The 27837-nt window shown below is 65.1% G+C and overlaps 3 protein-coding genes across 3 annotated transcripts; 1 reads left to right on the forward strand and 2 right to left on the reverse strand.

Annotated features, from left to right (window-relative positions):
- Window positions 1-1617: 1617 nt before the first annotated feature.
- Window positions 1618-8800, reverse strand: LOC115916629 (red-sensitive opsin). The gene is made up of 6 exons (XM_030970343.1): window positions 8672-8800; window positions 7037-7333; window positions 6026-6194; window positions 4433-4598; window positions 3755-3994; window positions 1618-1776 (listed from the first exon to the last, which is right to left on the reverse strand). The coding sequence occupies exons 1-6, from the start codon at window positions 8781-8783 to the stop codon at window positions 1663-1665; spliced, it is 1098 nt and encodes a 365-aa protein (XP_030826203.1). The 5' UTR covers window positions 8784-8800; the 3' UTR covers window positions 1618-1662.
- Window positions 8801-13599: 4799 nt separating this feature from the next.
- On the reverse strand, window positions 13600-20226 carry LOC115916628 (blue-sensitive opsin-like). The gene is given in 6 exon segments (XM_030970342.1): window positions 13600-13671; window positions 13673-13729; window positions 14355-14594; window positions 16504-16669; window positions 17495-17663; window positions 19842-20226. Coding segments are annotated over 6 exon segments (1089 nt in total).
- Window positions 20227-22791: 2565 nt separating this feature from the next.
- LOC115916623 (methyl-CpG-binding protein 2-like) lies at window positions 22792-27057 on the forward strand. The gene is given in 5 exon segments (XM_030970336.1): window positions 22792-22847; window positions 26279-26417; window positions 26419-26582; window positions 26690-26869; window positions 26871-27057. Coding segments are annotated over 5 exon segments (708 nt in total). The 5' UTR covers window positions 22792-22809.
- The last annotated feature ends 780 nt before the right edge of the window (window positions 27058-27837 follow it).

The following is a 27837-nucleotide window of genomic DNA, read 5'->3' on the forward strand; positions in this document are numbered from 1 at the left end:
CACCTCCCCTGCGTCACCCCCCTGTGCCACCTCCTGTGTGTCCCCTCCCCCGTGTCACCCCCCCCGTGTCTCACCTGTCCCCTCCTGTCCCCCGGGTGTCACCTCGGTGTCCCCATCCCTTGGAGGGCCAGGCCACCCACCCACCCGGGGGGGCACGGGGGGGACACAGGGGACAGGGAGGACACGGAGGACACGAGGGACACGGGACAGAGGGACAGGGGGATGCGAGGGACAGAGGGTGTGGGGACACCGGGGACAGTGTCAGCTCAGGGGACACCCTCCTGTCCCTTTCCTGTCCCTTTCCTGTCCCCATTCCTGTCCCATCCTTGTCCCCATCCCAGTCCTCAATCCTGTCTTGTCCCTGTCCCATCCCTGTCCTGTCCCCATCCCAGTCCCCGTCCTTCTCCCTGTCTCATTCCCGTCCCTGTCCCATCCCTGTCCTGTCCCCATCCCTATGTCCCCATCCCTGTCCCTGTCCCCTTCCCTGTCCCATCCCTGTCCATTCTTTGTCTCCATCCCTCTGTCCCCATCCTTGTCCCCATCCCAGTCCCCGTCCTTCTCCCTGTCTCATTCCCATCCCTGTCCCTGTCCCATCCCTGTCCCATCCCTGTCCCCATCCCTGTCCCATCTCTGTCTCCATCCCTGTCCCCATCCCTGTCCCTGTCCCATCCCTGTCCCATCCCTGTCCCCATCCCTGTCCCATCTCTGTCTCCATCCCTGTCCCCATCCCTGTCCCTGTCCCTGTGTCCCGATCCCTGTCCCCATCCCCGTACATTCTTTGTCCCCATCCCTGTCCCTGTCCCTGTGTCCCCATCCCTGTCCCCATCTCTGCCCCCCCTCCACGTGCCTTTTCCTCTGGCCCCGCCCCTTTCCCGCCCCCTCCCCGCCAATCACAGCGCGGCGCGCGCCCCTCCCGCCCTTTTTCACCAATGAGAACGCACGGGAGGCGTGGCCAGCGGCGATGACATCATCTCCATTCAGACCACGCCCCCTTCGCCCCACCCCTGCTCCTGATTGGCCGCTTGGGGCAGCGATGATTGACATCCCTGTTAACCAATAGCAGAGCTGCAAGCAGCGGGAGCGCTTCCCATTGGCTTCGAGCTCCTGGGGGCGGGGCCAGCGGCAGCTGTCGCTCCCCGGGGTCCGGGGGGGATTTGGGGGGACACGGGGGGGTGGGGGTGACACCGCCGCAAAGGCTGATGGGAGGGTTGGGGACCCTGGAGGGGACATCCCGGAGGGCGATGGGACAGTGAGGACCCCCCCAGGAGGGGACACTGGGGACCCCCAGAGCCGTGGGGACATTGGGGACACCAAGGAGGGGACCCTCGGCCCCTTGGGGACATTGGGGCCGGCGCGGGGAGGTGACACTGGGGACCCCCAGCCCCTTGGGGACATTGGGGACACCAAGGAGGGGACCCCCAGCCCCCTGGGGACATTGGGGACACCAAGGAGGGGACCCTCAGCCCCTTGGGGACATTGGGGACACCAAGGAGGGGACCCCCAGCCTCTTGGGGACATTGGGGACACCAAGGAGGGGACCCCCAGCCTCTTGGGGACATTGGGGCCGGCGGGGAGGTGACACGGGCGGCGCAGGGAGGTGACACGGGCGCACGGCTGTCCGGGAGGTACAAAGCTTTATTGGGGAGGGGGCGGCGGGGGTCCCTAGGCGGGGGACACGGAGGAGTTGGACACCGAGGACACCTCGGTGCGGGAGGTGGAGACCTCGGAGCCGTCGTCCACCTTCTTGCCGAAGAGCTGCAGGATGCAGTTCCGGAACTGCGCGGGGGACACACGGGACAGACAGGGGACAGGGGACACACAGGGGGGACAAGAGGACAGACACGGGACAGACAGGGGACAGGGGACACACGGGGGACAGGGGACAGACAGGGGGGACAAGGGGACAGACACGGGACAGGGGACACACGGGGGGGACAGGGGACAGACACGGGACAGACGGGGGGGACAAGGGGACAGACACGGGACACAGGGGACAGACAGGGGACAGGGGACAGACAGGGGACAGACGAGGGGGACAAGGGGACAGACACGGGACACAGGGGACAGACAGGGGACAGGGGACAGACAGGGGACAGACGGGGGGGACAAGGGGACAGACACGGGACACACGGGACAGACAGGGGGGACAGGGGACAGACAGGGGACAGACGGGGGGGACAAGGGGACAGACACGGGACACAGGGGACAGACAGGGGACAGGGGACAGACGGGGGACACCGGGTGGGACAGGGGGGGACAGGGGGACACACGGGGGACACCGGGGACAGGGGACAGACAGGGGACACACAAGGGACAGGGGACACACGGGGGGCACAGGGGATGGGGGGACATAGGGACAAACAGGGGACATAGGAAGGGACAAGGGACACACGGGGGACACCGGGGGGACAGGGGACAGACAGGGGGAGACAAGGGGACAGAGAGAGGACACAGGAGACAGGGGACAGACAGGGGAAACAGGGGGGACAGGGGACAGACAGGGGACAGGGGACACACGGGGACAGGGGGACAGACAAGGGACAGACAGGGGACACAGGGGGGGACAGGAGACGGGGGGACAGACAGGGGGACATGGGGACACACAGGGGACACACAGGGGACAGCGGGGGGGACAGTGGACAATGGGGACAGGGGGATGCAGGGGACACACGGGGGGGACACGGGGGACACGGGGGATGGAGGGGACACAGACAGAGGACAAACAAGGGACAGAGGGGACAGACAGGGGACAGGGGGACATGAAAATGTAAATGATGGGGCTGTAGATGGTGGCTCTATGCCATACCCTGTACCCCATACCCCACATCCCATACCCCGTGTCCATAGGTGTCCCCAGGTGTGTCCCCAGGTGTGTCCCAGCTGTCCCCAGGTGTGTGCCCAGGTGTTCCCAGGTGTGTCCCAGCTGTCCCCAGGTGTCCCCCTCACCTGTCTGTTCATGAAGACGTAGATGATGGGGCTGTAGATGGTGGCCCTGTCCCATACCCCATACCCCGTGTCCTGGCTGTGTCCCCATGCCCACAGCTGTCCCCAGGTGTCCCCAGGTGTGCCCCTCACCTGTCTGTTCAGGAAGACGTAGCTGATGGGGCTGTAGATGGTGGCCCTGTCCCTATCCTATTTCCCATATCCCATGTCCTGGCTGTGTCCCCATGCCCACAGCTGTCCCCAGCTGTCCCCATGCCCACAGCTGTCCCCAGCTGTCCCCAGGTGTCCCCAGGTGTGTCCCAGCTGTCCCCAGGTGTCCCTCACCTGTCTGTTCATGAAGATGTAGCTGATGGGGCTGTAGATGGTGGCCCTGTCCCAGATCCCATACCCTGTACCCTATAGCCCATACCCCATGTCCTGGCTGTGTCCCCATGCCCACAGCTGTCCCCAGCTGTCCCCATGCCCACAGCTGTCCCCAGCTGTCCCCAGGTGTGTCCCTCACCTGTCTGTTCATGAAGACGTAGCTGATGGGGCTGTAGATGGTGGCCCTGTCCCTATCCTATTTCCCATATCCCATGTCCTGGCTGTGTCCCCATGCCCACAGCTGTCCCCATGCCCACAGCTGTCCCCAGCTGTCCCCAGCTGCCCCCAGGTGTGCCCCTCACCTGTCTGTTCATGAAGACGTAGATGATGGGGCTGTAGATGGTGGCCCTGTCCCTATCCTATTTCCCATACCCTGTACCCTATAGCCCATACCCCATGTCCTGGCTGTGTCCCCATGCCCACAGCTGTCCCCAGGTGTGCCCCTCACCTGTCTGTTCATGAAGACGTAGATGATGGGGTTGTAGATGGTGGCGCTCTTGGCGAAGAAGGCGGGCAGGGCGGCGGTGAGCGGGTGGAAGGCGTAGCCGGGGTTGGCGGCGGCGAAGCAGGCGAAGATGGTGTAGGGCCCCCAGCAGAAGCAGTAGGCCAGGATCATCACCACCACCATGCGCGACACCTCCTTCTCCGCCTTCTGCGTCGACTCCGACTCCTTCTGCTGGGCCGCCACCTGGGGGGGGCACGGGGGGGTTAAAAGGATCCTGGGGGGTAATTGTGGCGTTTGGGGGGTTATTGTGGGGTCTGGGGGGTCATTGTGGGGTTTGAGTGGGTTAAAAGGATCCTGGGGGGGTCATTGTGGGGTTTGAGGGGTTAAAGGGGTACAAAGGCGACTCCTTCTGCTGGGCCGCCACCTGGGGGGGGCACGGGGGGGTTAAAAGGGTCCTGGGGGGTAATTGTGGGGTTTGGGGGGTTATTGTGGGGTCTGGGGGGATTTTTTGCTTCAGGATTTTTTCCCCGGGGTTTTTTTTCAGTTCAGGATTTTTCCCCCAGGGTTTTTTTCAGTTCAGGATTTTTTCCCCAGGGTTTTTTTTTTTTCAGTTCGGGATTTTTTCCCCAGGGTTTTGTTTTTGTCTCGGATTTTTTTTGGGGGGGGGAGGTCTCTCCTCACCGCGCGGATGGCCAGCCAGACTTGCAGGTAGCAGAAGATGATGACGGCCAGCGGGAAGAAGCAGCAGGTGACCATGAGCACCACCATGTAGGACTGCACGCCCGGGTCCGTGCTGCCGCTGAACACGTCGGGCCCGCACGAGGTCTTCAGCCCGTGGGGCCAGTACCTGCCCGGGGGGGGACACTGGGGGTCAGGGGGGACAATGGGGACCCCCCCAAATTCCTCAGAAAGGATTCGGGTCCGGGAAACCCCAGGGAACCTCAGGGAGTCACCCCCAGACCCACCTCAGGGACACCCGGGTCACCCCCATGGGGCCAGTACCTGCCCGGGGGGGGACATTGGGGGTCAGGGGGGACAATGGGGACCCCCCCAAATTCCTCACAAAGGATCCGGGTCTGGGGGATCCCTGGGAACCTCGGGGGGTCAACCCCGGACCTGCCTTGGGGACACCCGGGTCACCCCTGGAGCCTTGGACAGCTCTGGGGACACTGGTGCCACCCCCCAACACCCCTGGGGACACTGGTGTCACCCCCAAACACCCCTGGGGACACTGGTGCCACCCTTGTGACTCCCTGGGGACACTCGTGTCGCCCCAAACACCCCCTGGGGACACTGGTGCCACCCCTGTGACCCCCTGGGGACGCTGGTGCCACCCCTGTGACCCCCTGGGGACACTCGTGCCACCCCCTAACACCCCTGGGGACACTGGTGCCACCCCCCAATACCCCTGGGGACACTGGTGCCACCCCTGTGACCCCCTGGGGACCCTCGTGTCACCCCCCAACACCCCTGGGGACACTGGTGCCACCCCAAACACCCCCTGGGGACACTGGTGCCACCCCCAATACCCCTGGGGACACTGGTGCCACCCCTGTGACCCCCTGGGGACCCTCGTGTCACCCCCCAACACCCCTGGGGACGCTGGTGCCACCCCAAACACCCCTGGGGACACTGGTGCCACCCCTGTGACCCCCTGGGGACACTGGTGCCACCCCCCAATACCCCTGGGGACACTGGTGCCACCCCTGTGACCCCCTGGGGACACTGGTGCCACCCCTGTGACCCCCTGGGGACACTGGTGCCACCCAAACACCCCCTGGGGACACTGGTGCCACCCCCCAATACCCCTGGGGACACTGGTGCCACCCCTGTGACCCCCTGGGGACCCTCGTGTCACCCCCCAACACCCCTGGGGCACCCCCCCCCCACACCCCTGGGGACACTGGTGCCACCCCTGTGACCCCCTGGGGACACTGGTGCCATCCCCCTATACCCCCTGGGGACACTGGTGCCACCCCTGTGACCCCCTGGGGACACTGGTGCCACCCCCAACACCCCTGGGGACACTCGTGTCACCCCCCAATACCCCTGGGGACACTGGTGCCACCCCCAATGACCCCCTGGGGACACTGGTGTCACCCCCCGTCACCCCCCTGGGGACCCTCGTGTCACCCCTCAGACCCCCTGGGGACACTGGTGCCACCCCCAATACCCCTGGGGACGCTCGTGCCACCCCTGTGACCCCTTGGGGACACTGGTGCCACCCCCCAACACCCCTGGGGACGCTGGTGCCACCCCGGGCCCCCTCCCCACCTGCTCCAGCCGAAGATGGGGGGCGCGGTCCAGGCGCAGGACCAGATCCAGGAGAAGAGGACCCCGGCCACCGCCAGCTTGCCGTCGAACTTGATGTTGCCGAAGGGTTTGCACACCACGAACCAGCGCTCCCAGGAGATGATGGCCAGGGACCAGAGCGCCGTGATGCCTGCAGGGGTTTGCGGTGGTTGTGGGGCCGCCCCATAGCGCCCGGGCCCATAGAGAGCGGCCCTATAGAGCTCAGACCCATAGAGCCCCATAGACAGCCCCGTAACATCCAGTCCCTGCTGTGGGGAATGGGACCAGGAACTGCAGCGCTGGGATGGCTGGAGCGGTTTGGGGTGGTTATGGGGCTGCCCCATAGCGCCAGACCCATAGAGAGCCCCTGACCCACATTTGTGACCCACATTTGTGACCCACATCCCTGCCCTATATCCCTGACCCTCCTCCCTGCCCTACACTCCTGACCCTAACCCCACCCCACATCCCTGACCCACATCCCAGCCCACATCCCTGACCCACATCCCAGCCCACATCTCAGCCCCATATCTCTGCCCCATATCCCTGACCCTCATCTCTGCCCCATAGCCCTGCCCTACACCCCTGAGCCTAACCCCAGCCCTACATCCTGCCCCCCATCCCCCTGCCCCCAACTGACCACAGGCACTGACCACAACCCCACACCCCACCCCGTGTCCCCACACCAACTGACCACAGGCACTGACCACAACCCCACATCCCATCCCATGTCCACAGCCCAACTGACCACAGGCACTGACCGCAGGCACTGCCCACACCCCACTGCAACTGACCACAGGCATTGACCACAGGCACCACCCATGTCCTCATATCCCCCACATGTCTCCAGCCCAACTGACCACAGGCACTGACCACAGGCACTGACCACAAGCACTGCCCACACCCCACCCATGTCCTCCAGCCCAACTGACCACAGGCACTGACCACAGGCACTGCCCACCCCCCACCCCCAGTGTCCCCAGCCCCACTGACCGCAGGCGCTGACGGTGTAGCCCTCGATGACGCACATGGGGTGGCCGAGGATGAAGTAGCCGAAGATCTGGTTGACCACGCTGATGGTGCTGGCGATGACCGTCTCGCCCAGGTCGGCCACGGCCAGGTTGACCAGGATCCAGTTCAGGGGGTGCCGCAGCTTCTTGAACTTGGCCGTGGCCACCAGCACCAGCCCGTTGGTGAACACCGAGGCGATCACCACGAAGATCATCCACAGCGACGTCAGGTTGTACACCCAGCGCGGGGCGATGTGGTAGTTGGGGCCCTCGAAGGGACCTGGGGGACGGAGCGGGGTCAGTGGTGGTGGCCGTGAGCGACCCTCGTGTCACCCCGTGTCGCCCCGTGTCACCCCGTGTCGCCTCGCGCCCGCTGGGGGTGGCGGCGGTGGTGGTGGAGGTTGGTGTTGACCTTAAAATTCCCTCAAATGTCCCCCAAAATGATCCCCTGGTGCCCCTTTGTGTCTTTTCATGTCCCTCCGTGTCCCCTTGTGTCCCTTTGTGTCCCCTCATGTGTCCTCTCACATCTTCCCCGTGTCGTTGCCGTCGGCGTGGGTTGGCGTACGTTGACAATTGATCCCAAAACTCTTCAAAACACTCTTCAAAACTCCCCAAAACTCCCCAAAATCTCCCTCAAAATGATCCCCTGATGTCCCTTTGTGTCTCTTCATGTCCCTTTGTGTCCCCTCGTGTCCCTCTGTGTCCCCTCGTGTCCCCCCACATCTTCACTCTCATCGGTTTGGGTTGGTGTACATGGATCATTGACCCCAAAACTCTTCCAAACTCCTCAAAACTCCCCAAAAATCTCCCTCAAAATGATCCCCTGATGTCACTTTGTGTCTCTTCATGTCCCTCCGTGTCCCCCCGTGTCCCTCTGTGTCCCCTCATATCCCCCCCCATGTCCCCCCACATCTTCACTGCCTCGCTGCCATCAATATGGGTCAGCATTTGTTGATCGTTCACCCCAAAAACTCCCCCCAAATCCCCCAAAATGCTCCTCCTGTGTCCCCTCATGTCCCCTCATGTCCCCTCACCTCCCTTTGTGCCTTTTGGTGACCCCCGATGTCCCCACCTGCCCCTTTTTGTCCCCCCATGTCTCTCCATGTCTTGATGGCGCATTGTTGCCATTGATGTCCATTGACCCCAAAACTCCTCAAAACTGTCCCAAAGTCCCCCAAACCCCCTCTCCCCATGTCCCCCCATGTCCCCCGGTGTCCCCTGGTGTCCTTCTGGGTCCCTCCATGCCTCTCTGTGTCCCCTGATGTCCCCAATATCTTCACTCATCTCTACTATTGGCGTACCTTGACCGCCAACCCCAAACCCCAAAACTCCCCCAAAGCCCCCCCAGAACTGCCCCAGACCCCTCCCCCAATGTCCCCTGATGTCCCCCAGTGTCCCCTGATGTCCCCCAGTGTCCCCTGATGTCCTTCTATGTCCCTCCATGCCTCCCTATATCCCCTGATGTCCCCAACATCTTCACCACGCTCACACCTGCCATTGACGCACCACAACCGCCAACCCCAAAACGCCCCAAAACTCCCCCAAAGCCCCCCCAGAACTGCCCCGGGCCCCCTTCCCCGGTGTCCCCGCGGTGTCCCCGCGCGTCGCCGCCGCTCACCGCGCGTGTTGTTGCTGTTGGTGTAGGTGAAGATGCTGTCGCGCGTGGTGTCGTCGTCGTCGTGACGCCGGCGCGCGGCGAAAACCGCCCCGTCGAAAACGCCCGTCGCCATCGTCCCCAAGTGCCACCAGCGCCACTGCCCCGGCCAGCCGCGCCCCCCTGCTCTTATAACCCCCCGCCCCCGGATTAGCCCGGACCCCCCAAAATCCCGTCCCTGAGCCCTTAATTGGGGCCGCGCGGATCCGGGGGGGACGGCCCGGGCTCACCTGAGCAGCCGGGGTGAGCTGATGGGATTGACGCCAGCGCTAATCCCCCGCTGTTTCCTGGGCTCTGCGCCCCCCCCGGGGTCTGAACTGCCCCCCCCGGGACCCCCGGCATCCAAACGGGACCCCCGGGATGGAAATCGGGACCCCCGGAAACCCCCGGGACCCCCGAAAAGCCCGGGACCCCGAAACCCCGGGACCCCCAGAACGTGGCGTTCGTCACAAACATCCCGGAGGTTTCCTTGGATAATTTCCATCCAAATTGCCCCCCCGCCATTTCAATTGCCCCCCCCGGGATCCCCAGAATCCCAACGGGACCCCCGGGATGGAAATCGGCGCCCCCAGAGACCCCCGGGACCCCCCCAAACCCCAGCGCCGATTCCCCACCCCGAGGTTTCCCGGACCCGCCCCCTCGGGGCCCAAATTGGCCCCCGGGATTTAAAGGCCCGGGGCCCAGACCCCCCGGAGAAAGCCGCCAGGGACCGTGACCCCCAACCCCACCACCCCACCCCGTCCCGGGCACCCGTCCAATGCCACCCCCATGGGTAGCCAGCGGGAACACCCCACAGGGGACCGCCCCACATCGGGGATCCCAGCACACCCTGCCCCACATCGGGGAGTCCTAGCCCCCCGCCCCACAAAATTGTGGGTCCCAGCCCCCTTCTGACCCACTTTGGGGGATCCTGACCCACATTGAGGGGTTCTGGAGCCTCCCTGCCCCATAGCGAGGTCCTGACCCCCTCCTGACCCACATTTGGGGTTCTGCCCCACGTCAGGGGGTCCTGCCCCACATCGGGGGGTCCTGACCCCCTTCTGATCCACATTGGGGTCCTGCCCCACACTGGGGGGTCGGGGCCCCCTTCTGACCCACATTTGGGGTTCTGCCCCATATCAGGGTGCTGACCCCGCTCCCACCCCATAGCAGGGTCGCGACCCCCTCCTGACCCACATTTGGGGTTCTGCCCCACATCGAGGTCCTGCCCCACACCGGGGACTCCCAGGCCCCTCCCGCCCCACATTTTGGGGTCGCGCCCCACATCGGAGATTCCTGACCCCCTCCTGACCCACATTTGGGGTCCCGCCCCACACCGGGGGGTCCCGACCCCCTCCTGACCCACATTTGGGGGTCGGGCCCCCCCGCATCGGGGTCACGGGGCCGCGTTACATCACGGGGGGCTCCGGCTCGGGGCCAAGTGGGGCACGGGGGGAGCCCCACCCCGCCCCCCAAAAATAACCTCAGCCCTAATTAGCAATTAACCCCATTGTGGGGGGAAGAAGGGACGGATTAACGAGGGGAGGGAGGGGGGAGGGGCTGGAATTTGGGGTGTCCCCCTCCCCCATCCCATTCTGCACCCACGGGGGGGTCCTGGGGGGTCCCGGGGCTTGGGGGCGCTGCCCGGGGGGGGGGTCACCCCAGAAGGGCCCCCCAGGCCTGACCTTAATCCCGGAGCTGCCCCCCTAATCCCGGGATTTTCGGGTCGCCCCGGGGGAGTCCGATTAGGGGGGACACGGAAACTTTAATCCCCCCCCGGGGAAAAGGGGGCGCGCAGCGGCGGACGGAGAAGCTTGGGGGGCTCCGGGGGGCTCCTGGGGGGAGCAGCTGGGGCGGCTTCGGGAGGGTCTGGGGGGCTTTGTGCGGGGGGGGGGGTCGGGGATGGTTTTGGGGAGGTTTTGAGGGGTTTAGGAGCGGTTCCAAGGAAGGGTTTTGGGGTGGCTCTGAGGGGATGCTGGGGGGTCTGGAGGGTTCTGGGGGGGGGGTCCTGGGGCGGGAGGGTCCTGGGGGGGTCCGGGAGGTCTGGGGGTTCGGGGGCTCTCGGAGGGGGGGGGACTGGAGGGGGGTTTGGGGCGGTTCTGAAGGATTTTGGGGCCATTCTGAGCGATTTTGGGGCAGTTCTGAAGGGTTTTGGTGCAGTTCTGTAGGATTTTGGGGTGATTCTGAAGGATTTTGGGGCCATTCTGAGCGATTTTGGGGCAGTTCTGAAGGGTTTTGGTGCAGTTCTGTAGGATTTTGGGGTGATTCTGAAGGGTTTTGGGGCCATTCTGAGCGATTTTGGGGCAGTTCTGAAGGGTTTTGGTGCAGTTCTGTAGGATTTGGGGTCTGTTCTGAAGGATTTTGGGGCCATTTGAGGGGTTTTGGGGCGGTTCTGAAAGATTTTGGGGCGGTTCCGAGCGGTTTTGGGGCGGTTCCGAGCGGTTTTGGGAGCATTCCGGGGGTCCCTGGGGAGGCCTTGGGGGGGTCCTGGGGGGTCCCGTGGGTTCCGGTGGGGGGATTTTGGCTTGGGCAGCCGCCGGACCCCCCCAAATTGGGGGACAAAGGGGGCGGGCTGTGCCCCCCACCCCCCATCTCCCCATCCCGGGGGGCGGCCGGTAAGTGCTGGGGGGGCGTGGGGGGAGGGGGTTGGGGGGCTCTGGGGGCCACCAAGGGCTTGCATGGGTGCCACGTGTCCCTGTGGGGGTCCCTTGAGGGGTGTCCCCTATGGGGTGTCACCTATAGGGTGCCCCCATGGCTGTCCCGTGGGTGTCACCATATGGGGTGTCACCAACAGGGTGCCCCCATGGCTGTCCCGTGGGTGTCCCCTATGGGGTGTCCCGTGGGTGTTCCCCCGTGTCCCCTCCGGGCTGTCCCCAATGGGGTGTCCCCAGTGGGGTGAACCCTATGGGGTGTCCTGTGGGTGTCCCCTGTGGGGTGTCCCCTGTCCGGTATCCCCTGTAGGGTGCCCCATATGGGGTGTCCTGTGGGTGTCCTATGGGTGTCCTATGTGTGTCCTGTGGGTGTCCCTTCTGGGCTGTCCCCTATGGGGTGTCCCCTATGGGGCGTCCCGTGCTTGTCCCCCCGTGTCCTCCTTGTGTCCCCCAGAGGGTGTCCCCTGTCCGGTATCCCATGGGTGTCCCGTGGGTGTCCCCTGTGGGGTGTCCCCCCGTGTCCCCTGTAGGGTGTCACCTGTGGGGTGCCCCATATGTGGTGTCCCCTATGGGCGTCCCATGGGTGTCCCCCTGTGTCCCCCTTGTGTCCCCCCATGTCCCCTATGGGGTGTCTGTCCCCTGTGGGGTGTGCCCCCTGTGTCCCCTGTGGGGTGTCCCTATGGGTGTCCCCCCCCGTGTCCCCTATGGGGTGTCCCGTGAATGTCCCCTGTGGGGTGCCCTATATGAGATGTCCCCTCTGGGGTGTCCCCCCTCGTGTCCCCTGTGGGGTGTCCCCTGTGGGGTGTCCCCTGTGGGGTGTCCCTATGGGGTGTCCCCCCGCCGTGTCCCCTGTGGGGTGTCCCTGTGGCTGTCCCCCTGTGTCCCCCTTGTGTCCCCCCATGTCCCCTATAGGATGTCTGTCCCCTGTGGGGTGTCCCCCCCCGTGTCCCCTGTGGGGTGTCCCTGTGGGGTGTCCCTATGGGGTGTCCCCCCGCCGTGTCCCCTCTGGGGTGTCCCCCCCGTGTCCCCCCGGGCCGTGCGGTCGGAATTCCGCTAGTTCTGAACTTTTTCCTGCCAAAAAAGCTCACTACTGGCAGAACTCGGCCGCGCGCCCCACTGCGGGGGCACCCGGGGGGCACCCGGGGGGCAACACGGGGGTATTTGGGGGCACTTGTGGGGCACTTGTGGGGCTGGGGGGGCACTGCAGGGCTATGGGGTTACTGCAAGAACACTTGCGGGGCACTTGTGGGGTGCTTGTGGGGCACTTGGAGCACACTTGTGGGGTTGGGGGCACTGTGAGGACACCTGTGGGGCACTTGTGGGGCATTGGGGGTGGTACCTGTGGGTCTGGGGGCACTTGGGGGGCATTTGTGAGGCACTTGGAGGGCACTGCAAAGGCACTTGTGGGGCATTGGGGCGGTACCTGTGGGTCTGGGGGCACTTGTGGGGCAAAGCAGAGGCAGTGGCTGCGTCTCCAGTGTTTAATGCAGGGGGATGGGGGGGGTTTATGTACAATGGAGCCGTGGGGCTGCCCCATAGCGGGGGGGCAGAGCTGCCGTGGGGCTGAGAGTGGTGTGGGGCAGAGCCCGGTGTGGGCCAGAGCCTGATATAGGGCAGAGCCACCATAGGGTAGAGCCCAATGTGGGGCAGAGCCCGGTGTGGGGCAGAGCCATGGGGCAACCCGCCATGGGGCAGAGCCCGCTAGGGGGCCAAGCCCCTTGTGGGGCATCCCTGATGTGGGGCAGAGCTGTGGGGCAGCACTGCGGGGGGCAGAGCCCTCCATGGGGCAGAACCGTGAGGCTGAGCCTGATATGGGGCAGAGCTCGATATAGGGCCAAGCCTGATGTGGGGCAGAGCCTGATGTAGGTCCGAGCTCGATATAAGGCTGAGCCCAATGTGGGGCAGAGCCCGATGTGGGGCAGAGCCTGATACAGGGCAGAGCCTGCTATAGGGCTGAGCCCGATATATGGCAGAGCCCGATGTGGGGCAGAGCCCGATGTGGGGCAGAGCCCGATATAGGGCTGAGCTCGATATAGGGCAGAGCCCGATATAGGGCAGAGCCCGATGTGGGGCAGAGCCCGATATAGGGCTGAGCCCAGTGTGGGGCAGAGCCCGATGTGGGGCAGCTGTGCCGTGGGGCAGAGCCCGATGTGGGGCAGAGCCCTATGTGGGGCAGAGCTCGATATAGGGCTGAGCCCGCCATGGGGCAGCTGTGCCGTGGGGCAGCCGTGCCGTGGGGCAGCCGTGCCGTGGGGCCGGGCCCTACGCCGGGGACACCTGGCTGGAGGACACCGAGGACACCTGCGTGGCCTGGGACGAGCCGGACACGTCGTCCGTCGTCCCCGAAGGGGCTCCGGCCGCAGAACACGAGCTTGAGCATGCAGGAGCGGAACTGCGGGCGGGCGGGCGGGGGGCGTCACGGCGGGACCCCCGACCCACGGCGGGGCCCATAGGAACAGCCCCAGACCCATAGAGAGAGCCCAGACCCACAGAGAGACCCCAGTCCCACAGTGGGACCCCTGACCCATGGAGAGACCCCAGACCCACGGAGAGACTCCCGACCCATGGAGAGAGCCCAGACCCACAGCAGGACCCCTGACCCACGGACAGGACCCCAGACCCACTGCACTGTCCCCACGTCCCCATTGTCCCCCCTGTCCCCACTGTCCCCATCACCCCCGCTGTCCCAATTTCCCCATCAACCCATCACCCCCATCACCCTCATTGTCCCATTGGTCCCCATCATCCCCACTGCCCCACTGTCCCCATGTCCCCATTGTCCCACTGTCCCCATGTCACCACTGTCACCATCCTCTCCACTGCCCCACTGTCCCCATGTCCCCGTGTCCCGTGTCCCTGTGTCCCCGTGTCACCGTGTCCCCACCTGCTCATTCATGAAGACATAGACACCACCATCACCCCCACTGCCCCATTTTCCCCACTGCCCCCCTGTCCCCACTGTTCCCACTGCCCCACTGTCCCCATGTCCCCGTGTCCCTGTGTCCCCGTGTCCCCACCTGCTTGTTCATGAAGACGTAGATGATGGGGTTGTAGACGGTGGAGGCCTTGGAGAAGACGGAGGGGATGGAGGCCAGCCCCACGTCGAAGGGGTGTCCCCGGTGCGTCACCACCCAGAGCGCGAAGGAGCAGTAGGGCAGCCAGCACACCAGGAAGCCCAGCACCATCACCACCACCATCTTGGTCACCTCGCGCTCCGCCTTCTGCGTGGTGGCCGACTGCTCCTGCTGCTTGGCCACCTGAGGGACGGGGGGTCAGCGTGGGGAGATATGGGGTCAGATGTGGGGCCAGTGTGGGGTCGGGGTGAGGAGATATGGGTCAGATACGCAGTTGGATATGGGGACATACAGGGCCAGTGTGGGGTCAGTGTGGGGAGAGACAGGGTCAGGTATGGGGGCAGTGTGGGGGCAGGGTGGGGTCAGATATGGGTCAGGTGTGGGTCAGATATAGGGGACAGTGTGGGGAGATATGGGGTCAGTGTGGGGGTAATGGGGAGATATGGGTCAGATATGGGTCAGGTGTGGGTCAGATATAGGGACAGTGTGGGGAGATATGGGGTCAGGTGTGGGGGACAGTGTGGGGAGATATGGGGTCAGATATGGGTCAGGTGTGGGGTCAGATATAGGGGACAGTGTGGGGAGATATGGGGTCAGATATGGGTCAGGTGTGGGGTCAGATATAGAGGACAGTGTGGGGAGATATGGGGTCAGATATGGGTCAGGTGTGGGTCAGATATAGGGGACAGTGTGGGGAGATATGGGGTCAGATATGGGTCAGGTGTGGGTCAGATATAGGGGACAGTGTGGGGAGATATGGGGTCAGATATGGGTCAGGTGTGGGGTCAGATATAGGGGACAGTGTGGGGAGATATGGGGTCAGATATGGGTCAGATGTGGGTCAGATATAGGGGACAGTGTGGGGAGATATGGGGTCAGATATGGGTCAGGTGTGGGTCAGATATAGGGGACAGTGTGGGAGATATGGGGTCAGGTGTGGGGTTAGATGTGGGGAGATATAGGGTCAGATATGGGTCAGGTGTGGGTCAGATATAGGGGACAGTGTGGGGAGATATGGGGTCACATACGGGGTGGGATATGGGGTCAGATATAGGAGAAAGGGTGGGAGATATGGGGTCAGATGTGGAGTCAGTGTGGGGTTAGATATGGGGTCAGTGTGGGGTCAGGTGTGGGGTCAGTGTGGGGTCAGATATAGGGGACAGGTGGGGAGTATGGGGTAATACGGGTGGGGGGTCAGTGTGGGAGATATGGGGTCAGATGTGGGGTGAGATATGGGGTTAGATACAGGGGACAGGGTGGGATCAGATGTGGGGTCAGATGTGGGGTAGATATAGGGGCAGGTCGGATATGTGGGGTTAGTGTGGGGAGGGTGGGGAGATATAGGGTCAGATGTGGGGTGAGATATGGGGTCAGATACAGGGGACAGGGTGGGATCAGATGTGGGGTCAGATGTGGGGGGATGTGGGGTCAGATATGGGGGGGATATGGGGTCAGATATGGGGTCAGATATGGGGTCAGATATGAGGTCAGATATGGGGGGGATATGGGGTCAGATATGGGGGGGATATGGGGTCAGATATGGGGTCAGATATGGGGTCAGATATGAGGTCAGATATGGGGTCAGATATGGGGTCAGATATGGGGGGGATATGGGGTCAGATATGGGGTCAGATATGAGGTCAGATATGGGGGGGATATGGGGTCAGATATGGGGTCAGATATGGGGGGATATGGGGTCAGATATAGGGGGGATATGGGGTCGGATATAGGGTGAGATATAGGGGTGGATATGGGGGGATATGGGGGACATTTATGGGGTCAGCTATGGGGGTGTCACACACTGGGGGTCAGTTATGGGTCAGACCTGGGGTCAGTTATGGGGTCAGACTGGGGGACTCCACCACACCAGTGACCCACAGGGGTCTCAAACCCGGGGGCTCAGACCCCCAGCACTGACCCCACTGCCCCCCCCCCCACTTTGGGGTCCCCCCAAGGATCCCCTACCCCACAGCACCCCAATTCCCCTGTGCCCCCAATAAACCCTGTACCCCAATAAAGCCGCGTACCCCAACAAACCGTGTGCTCCCCAAGACCCCCGGGACCCCCCCGGGACCCCCCAAAATCCCCTCACCGCACGCAGGGTGAGCAGCAGCCGCCCGTAGGAGAACACGATGACGCTCAGGGGGAAGCCGAAGCAGAAGCAGAAGAGGAAAATCACGTAGGACTCGTTGTTCCATTTGTTGTCCGTCGTGTACCAGTCCGGGCCGCACGAGCACTGCAGCCCCTCGGGGATGTACCTGGGGAGGGGGACACCAAGGGGGTCACACCTCAGTGGGACCCCCGAGCCGCCCCCGGGACCCCCGAACCGCCCCCGAGATTCCCGGTCCAACAAATCCCTGAAAATTCCCGGCACTTTCGAGCCCCGGAGCTGCTCAGCCCCTCGGGGATGGAGCTGAGGAGGGGGCACGGGGGGTGGGCACCGCCCATGGGACCCCTGAACTCAGCCCGGGACCCCCAAACCGGCCCCGGGATCAGACAAATCCCTGGGAGCCCCGGGATCCCCAAATCCCCGACAATTCCGAGCACTGCCAACCCGCGGAGATGGGTCTGGGGGCGCGGCTGAGGAGGGGTCGCACGGGTGAGGGACCCTCGAAACCCCCCGGGACCCTCAGACTCCCCCAGAACCCCGATCCGCCCCCAGACCCTTAAAACCCCTCGGGACCCCCAAAACCCCCGACCCCATCCAAGACCCCCAACCTCCCTTGAAGACTCAACCCCCCGGGACCCCCAAACCCCATCCAGGACCCCCTGACCCCCCCGGGACCCCCAGACCCCATCCAGGACCCCCTGACCCCCCCGGGACCCCCAGACCCCATCCAGGACCCCCGGATCCTCCCGGGACCCCCAGACCCCATCCAGGACCCCCTGACCCCCCCCGGGACCCCCAGACCCCATCCAGGACCCCCGGATCCTCCAGGGACCCCCTGAACCCATCCAGGACCCCCGGATCCTCCTGGGAACCCCCCATCCAGCTGGGACCCCCCAACCTTCCCCAGATCCCCAACTTCCACTGGAACCCCAAACTTTGGGGACCCCCTGACCCCCCCGGGACCCCCCCAGACCTGCTCCAGCCGAACAGGGGGGGCACGGAGGCGACGAGGCCGAAGATCCAGGTGATGGCGCAGCCCAGCACCGCGTGGCTGCCCCGGAAGGTGAAGTTGCCCAGGGGCTTGCAGATGACCAGGAACCGCTCAAAGGCCACCACGGCCAGCGACCACAGGGACACCATCCCTGGGGACAGGGGACACGGGTGACACCCCTGGCACCATGGCCACCATGGCCACCACGGCCAGCGACCACAGGGACACCATCCCTGGGGACAGGGGACACGGGTGACACCCCTGGCACCATGGCCACCACGGCCAGTGACCACAGGGACACCATCCCTGGGGACAGGGGACACGGGTGACACCCCTGGCACCATGGCCACCATGGCCACCACGGCCAGCGACCACAGGGACACCATCCTGGGGACGGGGCTGTCACATAACCACACAGGACACCATCCTGGGGGGACAGGGGACGCTGGTGACACCCCTGTCACCATGGCCACCACGGCCAGTGACCACAGGGACACCATCCCTGGGAAAGGGGACACTGGTGACACCCCTGGCACCATGGCCACCATGGCCAGCGACCACAGGGACACCATCCCTGGGGACAGGGGACACGGGTGACACCCCTGGCACCATGGCCCCTGTACCATCCCCACCAGTGACCACAGGGACACCATCCCTGGGGACAGGGGACACGGGTGACACCCCTGGCACCATGGCCACCATGGCCACCATGGCCAGCGACCACAGGGACACCATCCCTGGGGACAGGGGACACAGGTGACACCCCTGTCACCACTCCTGTACCATCCCCACCAGTGACCACAGGGACACCATCCCTGGGGACAGGGGACGCTGGTGACATCCCTGGCACCATGGCCCCTGTACCATCCCCACCAGTGACCACAAGGACACCATCCCTGGGGACAGGGGACGCTGGTGACACCCCTGTCACCATGGCCACCATGGCCAGTGACCACAGGGACACCATCCCTGGGGACAGGGGACGCTGGTGACACCCCTGTCACCACCCCTGTACCATCGCCACCAGTGACCACAGGGACACTGCTCTGTACCGATGCCGTGGTGTCCACGTGTCCTCATTGTCCCCTGTCCTTTGTGTCCCCATGCACCATGTCCTTGTGTCCCCCTGTCCCTCTGCCCGATGTCCCTGGCGCTCCTCAGCCAACTGTCCCCACGGCCGATGTCCTCAGTGACCCTGGTGACCTTCTGCCCCACAGCCCAGGCGTCCAGTGTCCCCACAGTGCCACCACAGCCAGTGTCCCCAGACCATGGTGGCCTTGCAGTCCATGTCCCACATCCCCAAAGCCCCCAGACCCAGGACCCCCAGAGCATGGTGACCTTGCAGTCCATGTCCCACATCCCCAAAGCCCCCAGACCCAAAACCCCCAGACCACGGTGACCTCATGTCCCACGTCCCACACCCCCAACGTCCCCAAACCCAACTCCCCCAGACCCAATGTCCCACGTGTCCAATGTCCCCATCCCAGCATCCTCAGACCGTGGTGACCTTCTATCCCATGTCCCACACGCCCCGTGTCTCACACCCCCAATGCCCCCAGACACAGCACCCCCAGATGATGATGACCTCCTGCCTTCATGTCCAACGCCCCCAGACCCAACCACCTCAGGCAGTGGTGACCTTGTGCCCCATGTTCTGTGCACCCAACACCCCCAGACCCACCATCCCCAGACCAAAGTGACCTTGTGCCCCATGTTCTATGCACCCAACGCCCCCAGACCCACCACCCCCAGACCACAGTGACCTTGTAGCCCACATCCCACACCCCCAAAGCCCTCAGACCCACCATCCCCAGACCAAAGTGACCTTGTGCCCCATGTTCTGTGCACCCAACGCCCCCAGACCCACCACCCCCAGACCACAGTGACCTTGTAGCCCACATCCCACACCCCCAAAGCCCTCAGACCCAACACCCCCAGAACATGGCGACCTTGTGCCCCATGTTCTACACACCCAAAGCCCCCAGACCCACCATCCCCAGACCATGGTGACCTTGTGCCCCATGTTCTACACACCCAAAGCCCCCAGACCCACTAACCCCAGACCATGGTGACCTTGTAGCCCACATCCCACACCCCCAAAGCCCCCAGACCCAACACCCCCAGACCACGGTGACCTTGTAGCCCACATCCCACACCCCCAACGCCCCCAGACCCACCACCCCCAGACCATGGTGACCTTGTGCCCCACGTTCTGCGCACCCATTGCCCCCAGACCCAAAACCCCCAGACCACAGTGACCTCATAACCCACATCCCACACCCCCACCGCCCCCAACCGCTCCACTCCCCACGTCCTCCCCGTCCCTCACCGCCCAGCGTGGCCGCGAACCCCTCGATCTTGCAGGCCAGCGGCCCCAGGGCCAAGTACATCTGGGAGAAGCTGTAGAAGGCCGTGGTGGAGCCCACGCACACCACCAGCAGGTTGGCCACCGCCAGGTTGACCAGGATGTAGTTGAGGTGCGACCTCAGCTTCTTGTACTTGGCCGTGCACACCACGGTCAGCGCGTTGATGGGGACGCCCAGCACCACCAGCAGGAACATGAAGGCCGCCATGGCCTTGAAGATGCCGGGGCTGCCCAGGTGGGTTTGGGGTACCAGGAAGGGGCTCAGCGCCGTCACGTTTGGGGTGTCCAGGCTCATGGGGATGTAGAAATCCTCGGGGAGCTCGTCCCGCATCTCCCGCGACTTCTGCATGGCGGCGGGCGGACGGACGGACGGGCGGGCGGGCGGACGGGCGGGTGGGGGGCGACGAGGAGGATCTTTTATAGGGCGGGGGGCGGATGGGACCCCCCCCCCGTAATCGGGGCTCAGGAGGTAAAGCGCAGCTGAGCCCGGCTCATCCCGGAGCCGGCGCTGGCCAAGCCGGGCTTAGGCGCCGGGCAAGCGGCTTTCGGGGGGTCTTAATCACCCCGAGCCCTGATTAGCGGGGTTGGGGTGGGGGATCAGGGGGTATCAGAGCCCCCCCCCATCCTAAAAGGGCTTAATTGGGTGCTGGTGTAATTGGGGGGGGGGGGTGGTCCTGAAATACCCCGGGTGCTGCGGGGGGCTGGGGGTTTTGGGGGTGTTGAGGTGGCAAATTGGAGACTGGGAGGCGTCTGGGATCCCAAATTGGGCCCCAAAAGCTCTGTGAGACCCCAAACTGGACCCCAAAAACTTCTTGGGATCCCAAAAGGTCCCTGGGATTGCAAATTGGACCCCAAAAAGTCCCTGGGATCCCAAATTGGGCCCCAAAAGCTCTGTGAGACCCCAAATTGGATCCCAAAAACTTCTTGGGATCCCAAAAGGTCCCTGGTACCACCCTGTGCCACCAAACTGGACCCCAAAAGTTCCTTGGGATCCCAAATTAGACCCCAAAACCTCCTTGGGATCCTAAATCGGACCCCAAAACCCCCCTGGTTTGCCAAAATTTTACTGGAACTGTCCCATGCCCACAAATCAAACCCCCCAAAACCCCCCAGGACCCCAAAACCTTCCCCACCCCCCGACCCCCCTGTACCCCCAAACCCCTCCAGAGCCCCCCCCCCCCAAATTCCCGCTCCCCTGGATTTTGGGGTCCCACTGCCCCCCCCGGTGCCACCGCAGGGCTTTGGGGACATTTGGGGGGTCCCGGGTGACATTTGGGGGGTCCCTGCCCCCCCCCAGAGGGGACTACATGTCCCAGGGTCCCTCTGGGGACCCCCCCCAGGTGTCCCCCTAATCCCGGGGGGGTCACGGGTGCCCGGGATTAGGGACAATCCCCCCGGAGGTGACCCCGATCCGGGGATGGGGGGGAGGGGGGGCGGGACCCCCGAAAAGGGGAGGGGGGGGTGGAAAAAAGGGGGGGAGGGGAAAGAAACTCACAAACCAGGGGGGGATGGGGGGGGGCCGGGGGTTTGGGAGTGTCCTGAGGGGTTTTGGGGGGGGGGGGTCCCATATTGAGGAGGGGGGCGGGGGGGTTTGGGGTTGCCCGGGGGGGGTCGGGAAAGGCCGGGGGTGGGGGTGGGGGGTGGGGGAGGGGGGATTAGCGCTCCATCCCCGCTCATCCCCCGGGAGGGGGGGTCCGGCCCCCGCCCCTCCCCCCTATCCCTGGGCTGGGGGGCACCGTGAGCAAACTGGTGGCCGCAGGGGCTGTACTGGTGCCCGTCATTGCCATACTGGTTCTTTACTGGCGGCCGCAGGGGCCGCACTGGTGGCCGTCATTGCCATACTGGTTCTTTACTGGTGGCCGCAGGGGCTGTACTGGTGGCCGTCATTGCCATACTGGTTCTTTACTGGTGGCCGCAGGGGCCACACTGGTCCGGTACTGGGCCCAGTTATCCCCATATGGTCCTGTACTGGTCCCGGTTGTCGCCATACTGGTCCAGTACTGGTGGCCACAATCCCCATACTGGTCCCTGCTGCTGGTCCTGTACTGGTCCCAGTTATCCCGTACTAGTCCCAGTTCTCCCCGTACTGGTCTCTGCTGTCCCCACACTGGTCCCAGTTGTCCCCATACTGGTCCCTGCTGCGCCATACTGGTCCCTGCTGTCCCTTTACTGGTCCCAGTTGTCCCTGCACTGGTCCCAGTTATCCTGCACTGGTCCCAGTTATCCCGTGCTGGTCCCAGTTATCCCGCACTGGTCCCAGTTGTCCCCGCACTGGTCCCAGTTATCCCGCACTGGTCCCAGTTACCCGTACTGGTCCCAGTTCTCCCCGCACTGGTCCCAGTTGTCCCCGCACTGTCCCGTACTGGTCCCAGTTCTCCCGCACTGGTCCCAGTTCTCCCGTACTGGTCCCAGTTATCCCGCACTGGTCCCAGTTGTCCCCGTACTGGGGCAGCGGGACCCGGGGCGGGAGGGGCGTGGCCGGGGCGTGGCCCGGAGGGGGCGTGGCCTCGCGGACCGTTACGGCCGTTGGATTTCAAACCCTTCGCAGCGCGGGGGGGCCCAGGCCACGCCCCCTTCGCCGTCTCTTGACCGACATCCCCCACAGCCAATCAGCGCTCGGCGTCCCGGCGCGGGGCCCAATAAACGCCCGCGCGCGCTCCGCCGGCCCCGCCTCCCGTAACTGACAGCGCTTCCCGCCAATTCCAACGGCCCTGCGCGAGAGCCCCGGCTCCGCCTCCGGAGGGCGGCCCCGCCGCCCAATCACCGCGCTCCGACGCCTTGACCGACGGGACGCTCGGCCAATCGCCTCCGGGCAGAGGGGCGGGGCCAGCTCCGCTCCGGGTTCCCGTCGCCGCTCCGTCCGGGCCGCCCCCCCCCGCCCCCCCCCCGGGCCCCCCCTCAGCTTCCCCGCGGGTTCTTCGCTGCGAAGAAAATGGCGGCGGCGGCGCCGAGCGGCGACGAGGGGCGGCTGTGAGTGAGGAGGGGGCGGCGTGGCCGGGGGGGGCCGCGGCGGGTGTTGGGGAAAGCTGTGAGGGAGCCGAGAGGCGGGGGGGTCTCGCGCGCGCGCGCGCGCGCGGGCGCCCCCCCCCCTCCTCTCTCCCTCACGCCCCCCTTTCCTTCCCCTCACGGGCCGGGCGGGAACCGGGAATGGCGGGCGGGGGGGGGTGGGTGTGTGTGTGAGGGCTGGGGGGGGCTGCGAGCGCCGCGAGTGCGTCACGAGCGGCCGCGGCCCCCCCGGGGGGCGGGAGGAGCCCCCCAGGTACGGGGAACCCTCGGTGGGACCCCCCGAGCCTTCCGCGGGACCCCTCCGGAATGGGGGGACCTCCGGTCCCTTTCCTCCGTGAGCCCCCAAAATGCCGGGCCCCCCCGCCCCGCTCCAACAACCCCGCTACGAAATTTGGGGACCCCCCACAGTCCCTCCCTAAAATTTGTCTGCGTCGCCATGCCGGTGTTGCCCCCGTTAGGGTGGGAGATGGGGACCCCCTTAGAGGGACCCCCGCCCCCCTCAAGGGGACACACCCCCCGGCCCGTCCTGCGCGCACCCAAATCCCCAAAACGCGCCCCAAAGCTCTCCCGGGTCACCCCAAAATGCGCCCCGAATCACCCCAAAATTCACCCCGAACCTCTCCCGAGTCACCCCGAATTTCTAGAGTTACCCCAAACCCCCCTAAACCACCCCATCACTCCCCGAGTTATCCCGACCCCCCGCAAAGTCACCCCAAAACCCGCCCGAAGTCACCCCAAAATTCACCCCGAAGTCACGCCAGAATCCCCAGAAGTCACCCCGAAACGCCCGAGTCACCCCAAAATGTCACCGCGCTGCGCCCCAAAATGCCCAAATTTGCCCTGAACTGTCGCCCTCACGTGGTGCCCCAAAATACCTCGGGTTACCCCAAAATACTCTGAATTTCCCCTAAATGCTGCGCCCCAAAACTGCCCCAAATTATTGTGTGCACGTGGAAACCCAAAATATCCCGAACTGCCCCAAAATGCTGTGCCCCAAAACCTTGCAAATGCCCCAAACCGCTTCTCACGCTGCGCCCCCAAACCCTGAGTTATCCCAAAATTCTGCGCCCCAAAATCCCCAAAATTGCCCCGAACTGCTGCTCACGCCGCGTCCCAAATTCCCCTGTTTTACCTTAAAATCCCCTGAATTACCTCAAAATTTTCTGCTCGTGTGCCAGCCCAAAATACCCAAAATTGCCCCAAAATGCTGCTCACGCTGAACGCCCCGAACGCTCGATTCACCCTAAAATCCCCCAAATTTCCCCAAATTGCTGCACTCATGCAGTGCTCCCAAACTCCCCGAGTTACCCCAAATTCCCCCAAAATTCAGCAGCCCCAAAATATCCAGAATTGCCCCAAAGTTGTTCCAGTTGTTCCCCTCACGCTGCTCCTAAAAACGCCTGAAACTCCCCCAAAATGGCCGCGCTCCCGCGACCCCTCCGGATCCCCCCAAATCCCCCCAAATTCCTCCAAATCCCACCTGGGATCGCCCTAAAACTGCCCTCACCCCCCGAAATGCCACAAATCATCCCGAAATTTCCCAAATTCTGCTGGAATCGCCCAAATTTCCCCGGAACACCCCAAAATTTGGTTTCTCACGCCCACCTTTGCTGTGCCCACCCTGAGACCCCCTGAGACCCCCGGGGCCACTTGGGATCCTCAACCCTGTGGCCACCCCAGACCCCCCTGGGACCTCCCAGGGACCCTCCAGGGCCACCAAGAGACCCCCAGGACCCCCATGGGACCCCCAGGGCCACCCCAAGACCCCCTTGGGACCTCTCAGGGTCACCCCAGACCCTCCCAAGACCCCCAGGGCCACCTCAGACCCCCAACCCTGAGGCCACCCCAGCCCCCCTGAGACCCTGGGCCATGTTGGGGGGGTTCCTGGGGGTCACCCCCCCGTCCCCAATTCCCCTCACCCCGACGTTCCCACGCCCCTTCCCAAATTTTTGGTGCTGCTTTTGCGACTTGCAGCCCCAGGATGGGGCTGGGGGGTCCCGGCTGTGCTCCCCCATAGTTGGGGAGGGGTCGGGGGGGTTCCCTGGTGGCCCGAGGGTCCCGTCCCCGGTGACACCGACACGGTGACGCCCCGGTGACAGCCGCGGTGTCACTGACCACGACCCCCAGGGCTGCGTTTAGTCCGGCGGGGTGGACACAGGGCTGCCGGACACTCGGCCGGCCCAGCCAGGACGGGGCTTTGGGGGTGTCCGGTGTCCCCTGGGTGTCCCCCCCACACCACGGACTGACGGACACTGGGATGTCGTTCCGGCCACGGCCGTAATTCCCGCCGCTCCGGGCTGCCCCTCCTTCCTCCTCCTCCTCCTCCTCCTCCTTGTCCTGGCTCTGGCCAGGCCCGTCCCGTGCTTTGCCCAATTCGGCGCCGTTTCACCCCGTGCCGGTGTCTGGGGCTGTGTCCGTGTGTCCAGTGCTGTCCATTTGTCTGTCTGCGTGTCCAGCACTGACCAGTGCTGTGTCCAGGGAGCTGCGGTGCTGCATCCATGTGTCCAGCGGGGTCCGTGTGTCCAGCACTGACCAGTGCTGTGTCCAGAGAGTCACAGGGCCCTGTCCATCAGTGTCCGTGTGTCCAGCACTGACCAGTGCCGTGTCCAGGGAGCCATGGGGCAGTGTCCGTGTGTCCATGTGTCCATGGTGTCCATGCATCCAGTGCTGACCCACGCTGTGTCCAGAGCTCCCCAGGGCTGTGTCCGTGTGTCCATCGGGTCTGTGCAGCCGGCACTGACCACTGCAGTGTCCGGAGAGCCGCAGGGCCTGGTCCATGTGTCCAGCGAGTTTGTGTCCATGTGTCCGTTGGGTCTGCGTGTCCAGTGCTGACCAGCACCATGTCCAAAGAGTTGCACGGGCCTGTCCGTCAGTGTCCGTGTGTCCAGCGCTGACCAGCGCTGTGTCGGAGCCTGTCCGTGTGTCCAGCGCTGTGTTGGGGCCCTGTCCATATGCCGCACCAAGTTCAGGGTTTTGCCCTGTGTCCCTGTGTCCAGCGCTGTTGGGGCCAGTGCTGTGTCCATGGCCCTGTCCATGTGTCCAGCGCTGACCAGCACTGTGTCAGGGCCTGTCCGTATGTCCAGCATTGACCAGCGCTGTGTCCATGGCCCTGTCCATGTGTCCAGCACTGACCAGCACTGTGTCCAGGGCCTGTCCGTGTGTCCAGCATACCCCAGCACTGACCAGTGCAGTGTCCAGCACTGACCAGCGCTATGTCCCAGGCCCGTCTGTGTGTCCAGCACTGTGTCCAGGCCCTGTCCGTGTGTCCATCCACCCACCACTGACCCCTTGCACACCCAGCAACCCTTGTGCCCGCACCCCTCGCATCCCTCACGTCCGTGCGTCCATCCCTGACCCCCTCCCCTCCCTGCGCTGACCGCCGCGTGTCCCCACAGGGAGGAGAAGTCCGAGGAGAACCTGCAGCGGCCGCCCAAGGCCAAGAAGCCCAAGAAGGAGCGCAAGGAGCCGGATCAGCCCGCGGCTGAGCCCGCCGAGGCCGGCAAGGCCGAGAGCTCGGAGGGGGCCGGGGCGGCGCCCGGCGGCCCCGGAGGCGTCGGCGTCGCCGAAGCAGCGGCGCTCCATCATCCGCGACCGCGGGCCCATGTACGACGAGCCCACGCTGCCCGAGGGCTGGACACGCAAACTCAAGCAGCGCAAGTCCGGCCGCTCGGCCGGCAAGTACGACGTCTACCTGATCAAGTGAGCCCAGCTCGGGTTGTGTGTGTGTGTGTGGGGGGGGTGGCCGGAGAGGGAGCTGTGCTCATCGCCGCTGACCGTTCGCTGAATGTTCATTCTTCTGCCCGCAGCCCGCAGGGAAAAGCCTTCCGCTCCAAGGTGGAGCTGATCGCCTACTTCGAGAAGGTGGGGGACACCTCGCTGGATCCCAACGACTTCGACTTCACCGTCACCGGCCGGGGCAGCCCCTCGCGCCGCGAGCAGCGCCCGCCCAAGAAGCCCAAATCGCCCAAAGGCCCCGGCACCGCCGCGCCGGGCGCGGCCCAAGGGCAGCGGCGGTGGGCGGCAGCGCCCGCCCAAGCGGCCTCCGCCGTGTCGGGGGGGCTCTGCGGCCAAACGGGCTCTGGAGAAGCCCCCAGCAAGCTGCTGGTCAAGATGCCGTTCTCCCGGCCAGCCGGGCCCCGCCCGCCCCGCCGCCTTCCCGGGCGCCGGGCCGTAAGCGCCGGGCCGAGCGGATAGTCCGCCGTGCCCAAGAAACGCTGGCGCAAACCGGCGGGGCGGCGGGGCGGGGGCCGGGTGGCCCCGACAAGAAGGCAGCGACTCCCCGGCCGTGCAGGAGACCGTGCTGCCCATCAAGAAGAGGAAGACGAGGGAGACGGTGGTGGTGGAACCGGTGACGATGGCGGCCACCGCGACCGCCACGGCAGCGACAACAACGACGCCGCGGCTGCCGACGACCCGCCCGGGCTCCCGCGGCCCCGCAGCGCCCGCAGCCCCGGCGGCGCAGCAAGGAGGGCAGCCCCAAGGGTCGGGGGGCTCCTCCCGCCCCCCGCCGCCGCCGCCACCACCGGAGCCCCCCAGAGCGACCCCAAGGACAGCGCCAGCCCCCCGCCGCCCCCCGCCGCCGCCGCCGCCCCCAGGACTTGAGCGGGTGCTCGGAGCAGAGGGGGTCCCGCGGCCCCGGCAGCTGCGCCAAGGAGCCCCCTAAGACTCAGCCCCCGCCGCCGCCGCTGCGCCGTCGCCGCCCTACAAACACCGAGGGGAGCCCGAGCACAAAGACTCTGCCTCTCTTCCTCCACCTCCTCCTCCTCCTCCTCTTCCTCCTCTTCATCCTCCTCCTCCTCTTCGTCGTCCTCGTCGGCGCCGCCGCCGCCCCCCCCAGCGTGGCCGTGCCGCGCCCCGGCCCGCGAGGAGCCGGTGGACACGCGGACGCCTGTGCCCGAGCGGGTGAGCTGACTGTGAGCCGCCGCGGCGGGGGAACGCACGCACGGACGCACGC

The sequence above is a fragment of the Camarhynchus parvulus genome, unplaced genomic scaffold (assembly GCF_901933205.1).
Source record: "Camarhynchus parvulus unplaced genomic scaffold, STF_HiC, whole genome shotgun sequence".
Lineage (NCBI taxonomy): Eukaryota > Metazoa > Chordata > Aves > Passeriformes > Thraupidae > Camarhynchus > Camarhynchus parvulus.

Bases quoted from the DNA above. Each gene is read 5' to 3' on its own strand.
- LOC115916629 (XM_030970343.1), bottom strand. From the start codon at position 8,783: ATGGCGACGGGCGTTTTCGACGGGGCGGTTTTCGCCGCGCGCCGGCGT. The intron at 7,334-8,671 runs GTGAGCGGCGGC...TCCGTCCCCCAG, and splicing joins CAACAGCAACAACACGCGCG to GTCCCTTCGAGGGCCCCAAC. The intron at 6,195-7,036 runs GTCAGTGGGGCT...AAACCCCTGCAG, and splicing joins CTACACCGTCAGCGCCTGCG to GCATCACGGCGCTCTGGTCC.